General features: G+C 55.4%; 1 protein-coding gene across 14 annotated transcripts in view; it reads right to left on the reverse strand.

Moving 5' to 3' along the window:
- The window catches only part of SPEG (striated muscle enriched protein kinase), a 54,524-nt gene that overhangs the window by 22,409 nt on the left and 16,611 nt on the right, over window positions 1-15,504 (reverse strand). For 9 of the 14 annotated variants that reach the window (XM_037016086.2, XM_037016089.2, XM_017652910.3 and 6 more), the window contains 7 exons: window positions 6,712-6,887; window positions 6,409-6,497; window positions 5,322-5,497; window positions 2,636-2,896; window positions 1,444-1,602; window positions 1,157-1,346; window positions 828-1,051 (listed from right to left, as the gene is read on the reverse strand). In XM_037016086.2, coding sequence (XP_036871981.2) covers window positions 828-1,051; window positions 1,157-1,346; window positions 1,444-1,602; window positions 2,636-2,896; window positions 5,322-5,497; window positions 6,409-6,497; window positions 6,712-6,887 — 1,275 coding nt within the window. The other 5 variants (XM_037016095.2, XM_037016099.2, XM_037016098.2 and 2 more) reach the window with 5 other exon arrangements.

Raw genomic sequence — 15,504 nt, forward strand, 5'->3', positions numbered from 1 at the left:
TTGTCCATGTCAGCCCTTATGCACTCAGGGCCGGGCACTGACAAAGGGCTTAATATAGGAAGTTTTGTCATGTTGCATCTGTAAGAGGTGCGCATCCTGGGTCACAGTGTGGCACTGTCTGACAGGGCTAGGTAAAGCTTCTCACACAAGACTTGGAGTCCTTCACGGATGGAAGGGAGATGCTGTACTCCCATGAAAAATATCCTAGGCTGAGAGGACAACATCCCAAATACGTGCCTCTGTACTTCTCCCCCAGTTCCTTCTTTATTTGCTGTTCATTAATGACCTGGCCAAGCATCCTTTTGGCGTTAGACATGGCCCACACCAGCCTTTCACTGACATTTCTCCAGGAAGGCATGACAGCACTGCTTTATCAACAAGGATGATAATGGCGGCAACAATAACAGTAGCAATAATAATAATTAACATTTACTGACCTTTGCTATTTGCAGGCCCCACTCTAAGGGCTTTATATTCATTAACTGATTTAATTCTTATAACAAGCCTATTACAGATGAGGAAACTGAGGCACAGAGTCATCTTGTAACCTTGCCCACGGTCCTGTGCTGGCAGCAAGCTGTACTTCCTGTCCAGTGCATGCTATGGGGCCACCGAGGCCCAGAGTGTGACTCAGCAGATAGCTGCTGGGTAGACCCCAGAAAGGAGGCGATGACCTCATAGCCCCATGGAGCTCCCCTCCTCAGGCACCCCATCACTGACCAGACTAGAAAAGGAAGGTTAAAAGAGGGGATGGGGGGTGGGGGGACACTGCCCGCAAAGAGGGTGCTGGAGGGGCCCCTCCCCAGGGTCCCTTCCCAGGCACATACACTGTGTCATGCGCCGGTCATCGCTGCTCTGGATGCGGTGGCCATTGTGGAACCAGCTGATGGTGGGGTAGGGCAGGCCAGTCACCTGGCACTCCAGCATGGCCTCCTTGGACAGCCCCACGTCCAGGTCCTGCAGTGGCCGCAGGAAGTCGGGCATGGACAGCCGCTCCAGCTCACCTTGCTCTGGCTCCTCAGGGATGGATGGCATCTTCTCCAGCTTAGAGCTGCAAGACCCACACCACTGTCCAGAGGCCCAGAGCCACACCCCCCACAACAGGGCCAGGGCACCAGAGAGGCAGCCCAGCAGCCCCAGGGGCCCCAGGCAGTACCTAGGGCCAGTGGCAGCTGTCCGAGGCTCCTCCACGTAGAGCTGGGCTGAGCAGTGGGCCTGGCCGTGTGTGTTGGCAGCACTGACCTCATAGAGGCCCTCGTCCTCACTACCCACGTGGGTAATGTGCAGTGAGTGCAGGCCCCCTTCCTGCCGAAGCCGCACGTTCTCGCTCTCCTCCACAGACCGGCCTGGGGAATGCAGGGGCGGGAGTGCAGAGCAGGCTCAGTGAGAGGTACTGCCTGTTGGGCTTGGGGTGCCCCCCCAGCTGCAGACAGCGGGCCATACCAAAATGAGTCCAGGTAACAGACGGGGGTGGGGTGCCGCTGATCTTGCAGTCGAAGTGGGCAGTGCGGCCCTCCAGTACCTCCACATCCTCAAGCAGCCGTGTGAACAGAGGTGCCAGTGAGGGCCGCACAGCCAGCCGGGCACTGCAGGTCAGCTCATCTGGTGGGTAAGGGTCAGCGCTGGAGAAGGGAAGGTCATGCAGCCCCAGATACCCCAACCTGCAGATCCTGCCTTCATGCTGGGCAGGAAAGGGGAGCTGGGCCAGAACTGAGGCCTGGGCAGAGCCCAGCAAGGTCCCCAGGGAACCAGAGTGCGGCAGTGGTCAAGGTCCAAAGACCTGGACTTTTTGGGGGAGTGGAGGTCAGCAAGAGCGGGTAGCAGGAGGCTATGATGTCTGCAGGTACAACGATGGGAGTCCCCTGCTCACCTCACCCTGCCACCCGGGATGTTCAGCTCAGCTCTAGAGAAGGCCTGGATGCCAAGCCCGCTCCTCCCCTTCACCCTTCCCTGTACTAGGAACTCTCCTCTGTGCGAGGGTCATGCCCTCATGCCCTCCCGCCCCAGACCCAGAGCTCTTGTCCTCACAAAGAATATTCTGGGGAGCTGACCTGTCCCTCTCCTGCTCACAAAGCCTCTCCAGTGTCACCTTAGGTGCTCATCATCCCAACTTGGTGAGACATTATCTCCACTCTCCAAATGAGGACTGGGACCAGGTCAGAGATGTCATTAATAATAATAATGGCTGACATTTATTAGGTGCCACCTTTCACCAGGTGCTGTGCTTTGTTCTTTACATGCATTATCTCATTAATCCTACAAGGTCAGGATTATCAGGACCCCTTTTTACAGATGGATGGTCTTAAGCTCAGAGATGAAGTGATCTATCCAAAGTCACATGGCTGGTATGTGGCAGGACAAGAATTGGAACCCACATCTGGGTTTGCTCACTATACTTCAGCAGACTGACCCCGTAATGGGAACAGCAGCTAACACTCGTGTGGACATGCTTTGTTCCAGGTGCCACTCTACTGCTGCTTTATCGAGGCAGGTGTACTATGCTACCTCCCATGCACTGCTCTTCCTGCAGGAGATGGTGCTGCACTTCCTGGGCAACTTACTCTGTACCCAGAGACCTCCCTCCAGCTCGTGGGTGGGTGCTCACAGCAGCCCAAGGGCCCAAGTGGGCAGTTACCTTTGGCCGTGCTGAGCTTGCAGGTGTAGACGCCACTGTCGTCCTCATGTACAGAGGTGAGCAGCAGCTTGCATTTGCGGCCATCGAAATGCATCTTGCATTTGAGTAGCGCGGGCTGCAGCAGGCGGCCTCGGCACAGCCAGTCTACCTCCACGTCGGCAGGACCTGCCACCAAGCACTCAAACAGCGCCATCTCCCCGGCCCCCACGTCCACGTCCTGCAGGGGGGCCAGCACGGCTAGGGACCGGCTTTCAGGATGTGCTGGGAGGAAAGTGGCCACAGGGGGCACACATGGAGCAGAGACACACAGGGCCAGGGAGACACACATGCACACACACACAGGGACAGACAGACACAGAAAGAGAGATGCATTTTTTTTTCCTTTGGAGAGAGGGAAAGCCCACCCACCCAGCCAGCCAGGGCAGCAAGGAGCAACCAGGCCTGGCTTCACGATGGCAATTCAAGGTGGGCCAGGGAGGGTGAACTTGGGAAGCAGTAGGGAATCAAGGGCAGGGAAACTGAGAGGGCTATGTAGGGGTAGAGACGGCGGCGGAAAAAAAAACACAGCACACCAGCTGGGTACAAACTGGACTTTATTTGAGCTAAGAAACAGGTATTTCCAAATATCTCCACAGCCACTACATCAGGTCCCTAATTCTTTGCCAAGCCTGGCTAAATCCCTCATTCCCAGGCAGAACATCCTGGGCCCTGACAGTGAACAAGAGAGCCCCAAATGGGCCCTAAAAGTACCCAGGGCCAAGCCTCAACCAGGCCTCCTCATCAGCGTAGGGCCTGGGGGCTTCTGGCTTTTGGTCTCTTGTGAAATAGAAAGTGTTGTGCCATTTGAAACCCATTTCTGGAATGGTCAGTGCCTGGCCCCCTCCCCCTTTGTGATCCCCTTATCAACGGCCCCCTGCCCTTAGGCCCCTCCATCCTGTAGATGTCGTGCCATATCTTCTTCCACTCTGCCTTGCCCCACACCAGCTTCAGGCCCCTTCCCTAACTGTCACAGACACACAGACAGACAGACAGACAGGGCCTGTAGCAGCGGTAGCTCATGCGCTCCCTGGGTGCTCCCCTGCAGGGAGAAACTGGGGGAGCAGTTTTGATACCCCTCATGGCCACCTGTTCTTGGCACTCAGTCCACGTTGGGGCCATATGTCCACTTGGGAGGGAAGGGTCCACAGGGACCCACGGGCTATCCCAGGATGCTGCATGGAGTGAGGCAGGGAGGGGAGGCTGGGACAGGGTCCAGGCCGTCTGGCCGGCAGGGTCTGTGGGCAGGAGGCAGTGAAACACAGCGAGGTCCAAGAGGTGCCTGAGACAGGGGTGCGGCTCGGAGGGTAGCGGGGGGAGCACAGGTGGCTCCCTGAGCTCACTCGCCTGTGTACAGACAAAAACCTCGGTCAGCAAGCAGCAGGTTAGTGCAGCACACGCACACGCACACACACGCAGAGGCACACGCTCACAGACCTGGCTAGGGCCCCTCTGCTGAAGAGCTGCCTCTAATACTGCCAGGGCGGCACTGCCACCTTCAGCTTCCCTGAGATCAGCTTTGTGGTATGGGCCTATAGCCAGCCAGAAGCTGGGTCTCTGGAGTTCCTGGGCGGGAAGAGGTCCTGGGACACCAGGATAGAGGCATTCCTAAGGATCAGGATCACCCCAAAGCCTGGGGGATGTCAGGAGGAACCCCAAAGAGAAGCACTGAGACATGGGTTAACACAAAGCAGCAAGGCAGAGCCAGAGCCTGGAGAGGAAGCAGCAGGCCAGGAAAGGGGGCTGGGGTGGGCGCAGGGGGCTGAGGGACTCGGACTTGGGGGGTGACAACCCCAGGAATGGGGGGCAGGGGTCAGGATAACCGAGGGAGGCGGGGCCCAGTGGAGGTGACCGTGACTGTTAGCGCCTGAGCTCCAGCAGGGGGCTGAGGGTGTCCTGGGAAGCCATCGGAGCGGGCCTCTGCCAGGAAGGGAGGGATGACGGCTGAGTGCAGAGCTGAGGAGGGGTTCCAGGCCTGAACTGCTCACAGGAAAGGGTGAAGTAGAAGGTGAGGCAGCCAGCCAGCCGTTGGGGGTTAAACCACCAGCCCCCGAGGGCAGCCTGGTTAGGGCCTGCCGTCCCAGCTGCCTGAAAGGCTCCCTGCCCTTAGGCTCCCAGCCCCAGCACCCCTGGGGTCCCCACAATGTTCCATGCCCAAGCCACCCCAAGGGCCCCTCCGAACGGGTCCAACCATCACACGCTCCCCACCTCTTCCCTCAGCCACAGAGCTTCTGCACAGCAATGGGATGGGTTGGGGGCCAAGGGGCAAACGGAAAGGGGACAGTGGGTGTGAGGGAGGGGCCTGGGGAGGGCAAAGTGACAAAGGTTTATTAGAGTGTTGTGGGAGGATGGCCAGTGGCAGGAAGCAGGGTCTCTTTCTGGCTAGTATCAGGGGCAGGTGTGACTGAGCATAGGGAAGGCAGTACTGTGCACGAAGCTGAGCACTGAACAAGCCTCTGTGTGGCCTTGGGCAAGTCACTTCTCTCTGGGCCTCCGTTTACTCAACTACAGTATAAGCAACTAAACTTGGAGCCTTGAAGACCCTTTTGGTCCCGGCATCCTCTAACTGAGGTTGTGTGAAAGTCAGAAATTGGGCAGGGACCAAGCCTGGATTCGGGGTGGGGGTTCGTTAAGAGTGTGAGGTACTCACCTCTGACTTCCAGGCGGGCCTCACACTGCCGAGCACCATACTCATTAACCGCTTTGCAAGTGTAGAAGCCGGCGTCACCACGCTCAGCGGCCAGGATCCGCAGCCGGCACAGCCCACCCTCTGCCTCCTCAGCAAAGCGCCGCTGGTCTGGGCGCACGGGCTGACGGTTTCTCAGCCTGCCAGAGGGGCAAGGACTCAGTGCCCTGGGCCCAGGGCCCTGATCTGCACATGCAGGAAAGGGGGGCTACAGGGCCAAGCAGGCCTCTCCTTCCTCTACAAGTGTCCACTCCACTCCCCAGATGCTTCCTGCTGACTGCAGGCACCCCTGGGCGACAGAGCTAGGTTTTTACCCTGACTCTGCCACCCCACCTCCCCTCCAGGAACTTTCAGAGCATCTCTGCCCACCTGGGTCTCTCCCTTCTTGGAATCTGACCACACTTAGAGAAGTGCTATGCTGTTTAGCTCTCAATAGTTCTTAAATTTCCTGATGTCTTATTTTTATTTATTTATAATGGACAGATAGGTTTCCCACTTCCCAAAAGGGATATGAAATAACATACAATGTTAGGAAATCACATTGGAGACTAGACAATCAACTAAAAATGAAGACTAGAATCCAGACTAATAAAAAGCTACGTAAACTGACTAATCAGAGTTCCAGGCACTTGCAATGAATGCCTGCTGTGAAGCCCACATTTAACACTGGGTTCTGCTAGCTCTGAAACAAACTGTTTTGTCTAGGACTAGCACAGGGATGGGTACACAGCAGGCCTTAAAAATTACCCTGCTGTCAACTGACAGCCTTCTCCAGAGAATGACTCCTGGTCATTCATCCCAAGTGAACTGACAAGAGACTATCTGTTACCCACACCCTTCCCCAGAAGAAGCCCCTAATGAGCTTGGGACCCCAGGCAAGGGGTGGAGAGGCATGTTGGGGAAGAGGCACCTCTGTACCTGGGATAAGGCCCCCCAGGCAGATCCTGGAGAAGTCTGCAAAGAGTCCATTCTCCTTCACCCAAAGAAGCCTCACAGTGCCACGCCTGGGGCAGGGGAAGCTGGCAGGTGGTGGCCAGTGGCTACTACTCACCAGGAGACCACCGGCTTGGGCTCCCCCTGCACTCGGATGCTCATGGTGACATCTTGGCCTTCTCTTACTGACTGGTCCATAAGTGACACCTGAAGGAGGGCCCCAAAGTGTCAGAGGAGACCATCAGAGATCAGTTTTGGCTCCTGGGGCCTGAGGCTGCCCCTGGGTAAGGAGGGTTGGTGGGGCCAAGCTGAGGACTTGCTGGAGCTTGGTGTGGCCCCAAGAGCAAAGGGGAACACAAAGGCACAAAGGAATGGGGAATGGAGGTATCCAGGGGCTGGGGACTGGCCTTTGGGGTCTGACCTTGAAAGTGGGGGGCGCCTTGGAGCCCATATCCAAGGAGTGGTGGTTCTGGCTGGGACTGAGCTTCATGGTGGGGGTTTGGGACCAGGTCTCCCCAGGCTCTGGGAACTCCTCTGGGGGGCTCAGGTACTCCTCGTCAGAGGTGATGGGGCTGCTGAAAGGGGATGTGGACCCACCTGGAGGAAAGACAGAGAAGAGACAATGGCACAGAGAGAAGGGGGCAGAGAGAAGGAGAGATGGATCAATCAGCCCAAGTCAAGGACCTGATCAGGTCTGGAATGTCACAGAGCTCAGGAGTCCAGGTAGCTCCCGCAGGCCAGCCCTGCCTTGACTTCACTTCCTGGGGCTCCTACTCACTTGCTGTGTGACCTTGCCCAGGTTCCTGCTGTCCCTGAGCTCCGGATTCCTGCTCTGCCAGACTCTCCTAACACTTATCCTGCTGAGACTCCTGAGGCAAAGGATTCGGGCAGTGGAGAGGCCGCCATGGGCCTCGTGAGAGACTTGGAATTCCACTGGAGCAGAAAATTCATGCTCCTGGCATAGAAGCACAGCTCCTGATGCATGTGGTTTGTGCCTCTGGTCCGTTTCTTGGGTGAGCTGGGCTTGGTGCAGAGGAACACACACCTCAGACAAGCCCCATCCTGACCTCAGGGCCAGGGCCAACAAGGCGGCACCATCCAGCCTGCCCTTCCCCCTCCCCCTTCTCAGCTTCCTGTCCCAGATACCCCAGGGGCATCTGTTGGCCCCAGCCCTAGAGCAGGGACCCCAAAATTCTCAGGGGATGGGGAAGCAAAGCTTGAGTCATAGGCCGAGAAGGGCAGTTGAGACTGGGGAAGAAGAGGGGGGCACCAGTGTCTGCTTTAGGGGAGGGGTGTCCCCAGGGTCCTGATGCCCTCCCCTGCAACTGGCCAGGGGCCCAGCCTCACTGAGCTGGCTCCTATCCGACTGCCAAATACAGACATGAATCCACCACAGCCCCCTAGCCCCTCCTCCTGGTTCCCTCACCCCAACCCCTGTGGCCCGGCCCCCCACAGGGCTGCACCCCAACTCACCCAAGACTCTGCACACGGACCCCCAGCCTGCGCCTGTCCTGAAAGCTCTGCCCTGGCACCAGGCCCTCCTGCTGCCTGCCCACTGTCCCCCCTGCCCCACTCCCCAGGGAGCAGAAGCCCAGCCCGCCCAGCCCTACTGGCTTGCTGGGCTGACCCTGCTGAGGCTCTGCACCCGGGGCCTGGGGAAGAGGAGGGAGCCTGAGGAGGGGGAAGGAGGAGTGGGGGCTGGCCAGGCAGGGACCGGCTAGGTGGCAGGCAGGCAGCTGGCTGGGGAGTAGTGCCTGCTGAGACCACAAGCCGACTGGGCCGTGGAGTGGAGGGCGGGAGAGGGGAGGGGCGGAGTGCGCCCAGCTGTATTTAGCCACCCTGCTCATTCCCTTGCACGGGATCTGCCTTTTCTCTTCTTACAGCTCCTGGACCCTGACAAGAGCAAAGCCCCCTCAGTGGTGCCTCCACCCAAAGTTCAGGGCCTTAGTCCCCAGGGAAAGATGGGGGTGGCACTGCACTGAAGCATCCAAGACACTTGCCCTGACCCATTTGTTGTGACATGTCCATCAGAGGAGATACTGATGGCAAATCGCCCCTATAATGCCCGTTGCTCTGACCAAATCATCCAGATCTCCACATGGAATGCGCTGACAAGCCTCAAATACTACTGAGCCAGGCTGTTTTCCCTGGTGCTGACAATCAGAGAACTATCAAGACCTTTAGCCTCCTTCCAGACATGACCCCCTCAACCTGAGGGGGCCCAGAATCCCACCTCTGTCTCCCCATTCTGCCATGGTAGCTTAGACCCAGCAGCTGCCCAGGGGCCCTGGGCCTGCATCCAATCCTCCTCCTACAGGCTCTACCAGCGGCACCTGGTGACAACCGTTCCTTACTCCGTCAGCCTCACCAGGGCCAAGAGTCAGGAGAAAGGGGCTGCTTCCTCCGACAGCCCCTCCCGACTATCCCCCATCTGTATTTGGGTTGGAGAAAGGGCTTGCATTCAGAGCCAGAAAGTAGGGGAGCTGTTGAGGAGAGGTCACATGCCCTTCTCCAGCCTCCTGTCACCCCACCCCCCAGGGCCACATTCCCAAGCTATGACCTGTATTTCCCAGCACTGCCAGTGAAGAAGGTGGGGAGGGCAGCAGAGGAGGGACCCACCATTCAAGGCTGGCTGTCTTGAGGTGGGGGTGGGGAGGGAAGTCAGAATGGCACTTGGTGAGCGTCTGTTGAGGCTTGGCCCCTAGCTGATGCTGAGATCACAGGCATGGCCCGAGGAGACCGGCGCCTCCTCCCCTCTGTGGAGCCAGGTGACCTCCAGGGTCACCTCCAGGTTGGACAGCGCTAAGGTGCTCAGGGGCCCAGGGAGGGAGAAAAGAGATTAAAGCCTACTGGCAAGGTTTGCAGGGAGCCTGAGAGACCCCTGGTGGTGGCTGGGGGAACAGCACCCTGGAGGTATCCAGTGACCAAGAGAAAGGCGGCTGGCCCCTCAGAGAGGGGGCTATCAGAGCAGTCTTTGCAGGAGGCTCAGGCTCCAGAGGGTGCAGAACTAGTCCTCTTAGAAACAATGCAGTGGTTCCCCCACCCCCTCTGTACCCTCCAAACTGTGTGGCCAAGGAGGCTGATCAAGGATCTCTGGCTCCAGAGCCCCTGGGGTTCCAAACCAGTCTCTGATGTCACCCAGTTTTTACTGGCTCCCACACCAAAACCATCCTTGTAGGCAGTCCCTACATCTCAGCCCTGCTCTCACTGTGGGAAACACAGTCACAGCAGCTGGGGAGGGGGTCAGCAGGTATCCCCCAAACCTAAGATGTGCCTATGCCCCCCATGTTGGTGCTGCCCCACACACCTCACAACTCCAAAACACACCAACTCTGTGCACAAGTCTGGCATTTCAACACTGTTCCCAAGTCAGACTCACTTGATGAAAATACTGGTGATGGGGAGCCTGCAAGTCAGGAAGCCCTCCTTTCCCAGACCAGTGTGTCACAACATCCCCTAAGGTGTTCTCACAATATGGTCACAACCACCCATGTGAAAGTCATCACACAAAGCCCTGTATGTCAGGACTTCTCAGAATAGCCCTTGAACCACTGCATCAGGACCACCTGGGATCCTGTTTAAACTATACATCCCTGGGCCTTACTCTGACCTAAAGAATTAGATTTCTAAAATGGGGATGAAGGAACTGCATTTTTAAAAAGCACCCCAGGTGATTTTCTTTCATGCACATGAAAGTTTAGGGGCCCCTGTGATCCTCATGGGAGGACAATCCTAAAAGATGAAACTGCAAGTCCCATCTCACTCAGTCACTGAACTTCGGGGTTTGGCTCTGAAGCTCGGAGGTTTGACTCCACGGCCCACATGCTTCCCACTGCACCACCTGTTCCCACCTTGAGCAAGGTCCCTAACTCTATGGCAGTGGTTCTCAAAGTTCACTGTGCATCAGACCCACCTGGAGATCTCCTTAAACCAAACCGCTGAGCCCCACCTCACAGGTTCTCATATAGTAGGTCTGGGCTGGTGCCAATAATGTGCATCTGTAACACATTCTTAGGTGGTACTGATGCTGCTGGTCTGGGGACTGCCCTTTGCAGACCACTGCTTCATCCCAGCCTCTACTCCTAGGCAGATCCTTATTACCCTTTGCAGATGTGGCAACCCCCCATCTCTGCATGTTACCCAGGTAGTTCCAGGGGCTTCGAAAACCACAGGGATCTCTATTCCCCCCACCGCTGCTACTCACACATAGTTCCCATGACCCACACAATTCCTGACTATCCAGGAGGGCCTCCAGGTGTGGCTGTGAGGGCTAGGGAGTGGTCAAGTCACAGGCGTGACCTCAGGAGCCTTCTGGCTGGTGGGGATGACAGGCAAGATGCCCATGTGATCAGAACAACAAGCAGGAGTACAGAGGCAAGAGAAGGGCACATGGGGCCATGGCAGTACGGGGAGCAGGAGATTACTTTTGGCTTAGGAAAGAAGTGGGAGATGAGGAAAGGGGTATTGGAATTAAGAGTTTGGTTTAAGCAAGACAAAGGGGAAAAACCTTCCCAGCAGAGAAACTTCATGAGCAAAGAAATGTTCAGAGGTGAGAAGTGCATGCAGAGAACTATAGCTCAACCTTCAGGCTACAGAGCTGGGGAAAGATGAAAGAAGTGGGACACAGCAAGGAGAGCAGACGCCTCCCACTGCCTCAGCCACCTCCAGGCCCCTCGGGTCATCCTCAGGTCCAGATGGTAGGAGCCAGCTTCAGAAGTGCGGCCTTCATTCTAAGGGCAAAGGGGAGCGCCTCAAGACTTCTGGAATGAACCAGCACTTATATGTGGCCCAGCCATGCCCAGCCCATTCTCCACATGCACTGTCCCAGTAGGTTCCTGCAAGAGTGATTTCCTGAAGCGTCTCTGCCATGGTAATCCCGTGGTGGGAGATGGGAGACTGAGGGGAAGGGAAGACCCAGGCTAGCCCACAGCAGGGAGTTCCACAAATGCTGCCTTGAATATCTCCCTTTGCAGAGGAAAACAGTTGTGCTGAGAATTTTCCTCTTGGTTTAAAATGGACAAGAAAGCAGAGAGAATTTCCAGTGGCTAGCCTGACCTAGCTGTGTAAGTGGTTAATTCCATATATGATTACTTCGGGTTGCTCTGGGTTAAAGTGTTGGCACCCACAGCAGACTGGGACTCCATTATTCTGACAGGCTGCATGTGATAACCCCCACTCTGAGGTGGCAGCCTTGGGGAGATGCCCATAGTGCCAACCTGCTTCTGGAGGACAGGAGTGGGGAGGGAGAGCTGAGTCGGGGTGAGGGACCAGGCTGCTAGTTTAATTACTGTCCAGACCCTCATCAAGGATGGACGACAGGGTCTTGTGGCATTCCAAGATCCCTTCCATTGGCAGCCACTGCCTTCAAAGAGAGCTTGCAAATTGGCAACAGGCTGGGACCAGGGTGGGAAGCAGAGGGGCAGATGTTGGTGCCTCTCCTTTTGTATTCATGGCCCCCAATAAACAATCTCTTTTCTGTTTGATAGTGTTGGCCACTTGGGTGGGACCAGAATAAACTTCAGTAACCCATATCCTCTGGCCCAAGTATCCTTAGTTAAATTATCATCCTCACAAACCTTACCAAGCTGGTAGCCCTGGAGGTATAATGAGCCTCATTTTACAGATGAGAAAACTGGACAGCTAAGGGAAAGTGAAGAGGCCATGGTCTCGGCCAGAAACTGCTAGAACCTTGGGCTCAAATATATGCCCATGCTTGTGGCAGGACTGAAAGCAACAGGATGGAGTGTCCCACATGCTCCTTCTTCCTGACTAGCACCCAAAGGGAGCCTCCTGTCAGAGCCCATGGTGGGGGTGAGCCAAGTGTGCTCACAGCAGGCAGGACCACAGCCACAGCGTGCTGGAGAGTAAAGAGCAGCAGGAGAGAAAACCCCCAGGGTGACCCACCCACCCCAGCACCTCTGCCCCTCCACCCCATGAGCTCATGAGCATAATTCTACCTTAACCCCAAACCTCTTCAGAGTATCAGGAAAGGGGATAGTAGTGAGGAGTGCAGGCTTGGGAGACCCAGGGACAGGGCTTCAAATCATGATGCAGCCTCCAACAGGCCCTCTGCTCCTAGAGCTGAGGGCAGGCACTTGCCATGGGAGGCTACTTAAATGCACATTAGTTAAAATGAAATGAAATGAAGACCTCAGTTTCTCAGTCATACTCACCACATTTCAGGACTCATGGGCCACATATGGCTAGTGGCTGTCTTACTGGACAATGCACATATAAAATATTTCTATCATCACAGAATATTCTGTTCATCAGCACTGCTCTACAGCAAGTTGCTAAAGCTTTCCAGGTCTCAGTTTCCTCATCTGTAGCATAGGCATAATAATAATAATAACAGAACCTACCTCCCAGGGAGGAAATAAATGTGATAACCTAATCAGCACAGAGCCTGGTATATGTGAAGCACTGAGTAAATGCTCACTGCTGGGGTTATTTTCATCTGCCATTCACACTAAGTTTATTTGCTTCATGGGCAAATATTCCCATCACCCTAAATCACTGGTCGCTTATACCATTTCTAGGCAGATTACAGAGGCTCAGTGAAGGCCACTGGCCTTGCGCTAATTCTCTGTCATCTTATTCTCCATGTTTTTCTCTTCTCATCTGTAAAGTGGGAATATCACATCTGTCACGTCCCTTTTGGGGGAATATATGTATCATGAGGTAAGTCAAATAAGGGAAAAAAGGTGAAAGGTTTGGAAACAAGTATATGGCACCCTCCAAACACAAGAAACTGTTTAAGATGTAGTACATGGTACCCAGCTGGTACTCAGTAAAGGCTGTGTGATGAATGCAGGCAGCAGCTGACAACACTTAGCTTCGGTTAAGCACACCTCTCACACTTGCCAACTACCCCACCCACCCCAGTACACACACCCTTGGGGAGAAGGACTGTGATTTCCCCAGAGGTATTCAGTGGGGTGGGGCAGGCGGGAGGGACCCAGAGCTGGGAAGTGGGGTATGTGTGTTGCTGCAAGAGTTGGTAAGGACCAGACCCTGCCCCCCCAAAACACAGTACTGAGTAACTACTTTCTCTAGTTACCCGTTCCCTGTTCCCATGGTTCCCAACCAGGCATTGAGGTTGGTGGACTCTCTAAGGCAGGCCCTGCTGGGGTGGGTGCTGCAGCCAGCCCTGGTTACCAGGGCACAGGCAGGGTTGGCGGGTAAAGAACAAGAACGGGAGGTGGTTCTATGAGGCCTCTTCTCACAGGACATCAAACCCACCCTCCCTCAACCTGCTCCCCCACAGCCACACTGATACACACCCTTCCCTGGTCCCACCCCCTCCCTCCTCAAGAACTCCAGCTCTGGGACCCCTGCCCATGCCAAACATCTGCGCCACCCACTGGTTCTGCCCGCTCCCGCTGCTCCCTGGGTCCGCTGGCCTATGTCCAGCTGCCATGGACAAAACAGTGCCTTGTAGGGTAAGAAAGTCTGCTTCCTTCATGAGAGCCCTGGGGCCGAGTCAGCCTGACTTACGGGGGCTGTTCTCTGGCCACACTGACTGGTGCAACTGACTAATGTGATGAAGCTTTTCTGGCTCCCCAGGGCGGAGGAGGCACAGAGATGCCGTGAACAGCTGAGGACCCAGGGGCTTGGAAATATGGAGGGGCTGGGGACTGCAGGCCTGGAAAGGGCAAGGGAGGAGAGTCCCCAAGACACAGTCTGAGGAAAGGGCAGAAAAGGAAAAGGCAGCTCCCTGGAGCCTCATGAGAACCTGCGCTCCTGTGCACAATGGCGCCCCTTCATGATGCTAACAACTAACATTTGTCTACAGCTTCACAGTTCATAAAGCTCATTCACACGTTTGCTTTGGTTTGTGAGGATGGTATAATTATCTCTGGGTTATGAATGAGGAAACCGAAGTGCAGGGGGTTCAGCGTGGCAAACACAGAACTCCCAGTCAAGTGCTGACAGCTGCCTTGCCCCAAGCCTCTTTCCCAACCTTAAGAGATTCCCATATGGCCTTTAGATAGACTTGGGGCACCCCTTTGCCTCCCCTTGCCAAATCTCGGCCCAAGCCAGATATTACCAGACTCCTGGAGCTAGGCCTAGGCCCTCTAAGGAGAGTTGTGCGCTGAGTCAGAAGCCAGATCCCGGAGGTGATGGAAGGACAGAAGCATGCAATGGAGGGATGTGATTCAGCGGGGTGGGAGGGGTGAGGAGAAGAAAACCTGAAACATGGGCTCCAGGGTGGGTACATAAGCTAAGGAAGATGAAGACCTGCCCTTCTGCAAGGCCAGATGGGTGCAAGCAAAACAATCTAATGCAGGTCTAGGACTCAGGGAAGATACCACCAAAAAGTCCTTAACTGTGAAGGTGCTGAAGCCCTAGGAATACAGCAATACAGGGTCTGTAATCTTGCCTCTGAGTCAAAGAAAGGGACAGAACAGTGTGTGCTGTTACCCCTCCTTGCCTGCCCAGCCCTGTCCCCTGGTTTAAATCCCAGTCTCCTTCAGGGCCCTGATGTCTCTCAACTCAGCATCCCACTACTGACCAGCTGCTCAACTGTTCTAGGAACTGAGTTCATATACTCTGCACCGTCCTCCAACCTAGGTCCTCTGATCTAGGTGGACCACCCAATGGTAATAATATCCTTGAGGACCGAGTCTGCATCTTTTCCTTCCAGAATACCTGCTACCCAGACTCCCCTCCCCTCCCCCTCACTGCCCAGGGTCAGCACACTGTCAGTCCCGGCAACGTGAATGAGTAGAACTGGCCATGCACACTGACACCAGTCCAGCCTCACCCTGAACCTGAAAGAAACTGGGCTTAAACCCAAAGGAAGTAGTCCGATACCAAGTGAGAGCTTTCATAAAAATAGAAAACAAGGCAGCCTCAGCCACTGCCATCTCCAGAGATGTGCTCTCAGTTGCACCCTCTTTACGGGCTTTGGGTTCAACAGTAGGAGTGAGGGGGAGGGTCATGGCACTTAAAGGCATCTCTTTGTTCTGGGTGGTGGGGGTACTGCTCTAGAGAGGAAATCTCAGAAGGCTCCTGATGGTTTTTAAGTCTCTTGAGCTTGGAGATTCTTTTTCTCTGAGACTCAAGGAAAATTTGCTTTCCCCACAGGACCATTTTCAGGGAAATGCCATGGGAAGATGGCATTTAGAGGATGTCTAAAGACAAATTTCAGTGACTTCATGAATTGGCTAGCCTGGTGAGTGCCTTGGGAATTTGGCCCCTGCCCGGAGGC

The sequence above is a fragment of the Manis javanica genome, chromosome 12 (genome assembly GCF_040802235.1).
Source record: "Manis javanica isolate MJ-LG chromosome 12, MJ_LKY, whole genome shotgun sequence".
Classification (NCBI taxonomy): domain Eukaryota; kingdom Metazoa; phylum Chordata; class Mammalia; order Pholidota; family Manidae; genus Manis; species Manis javanica.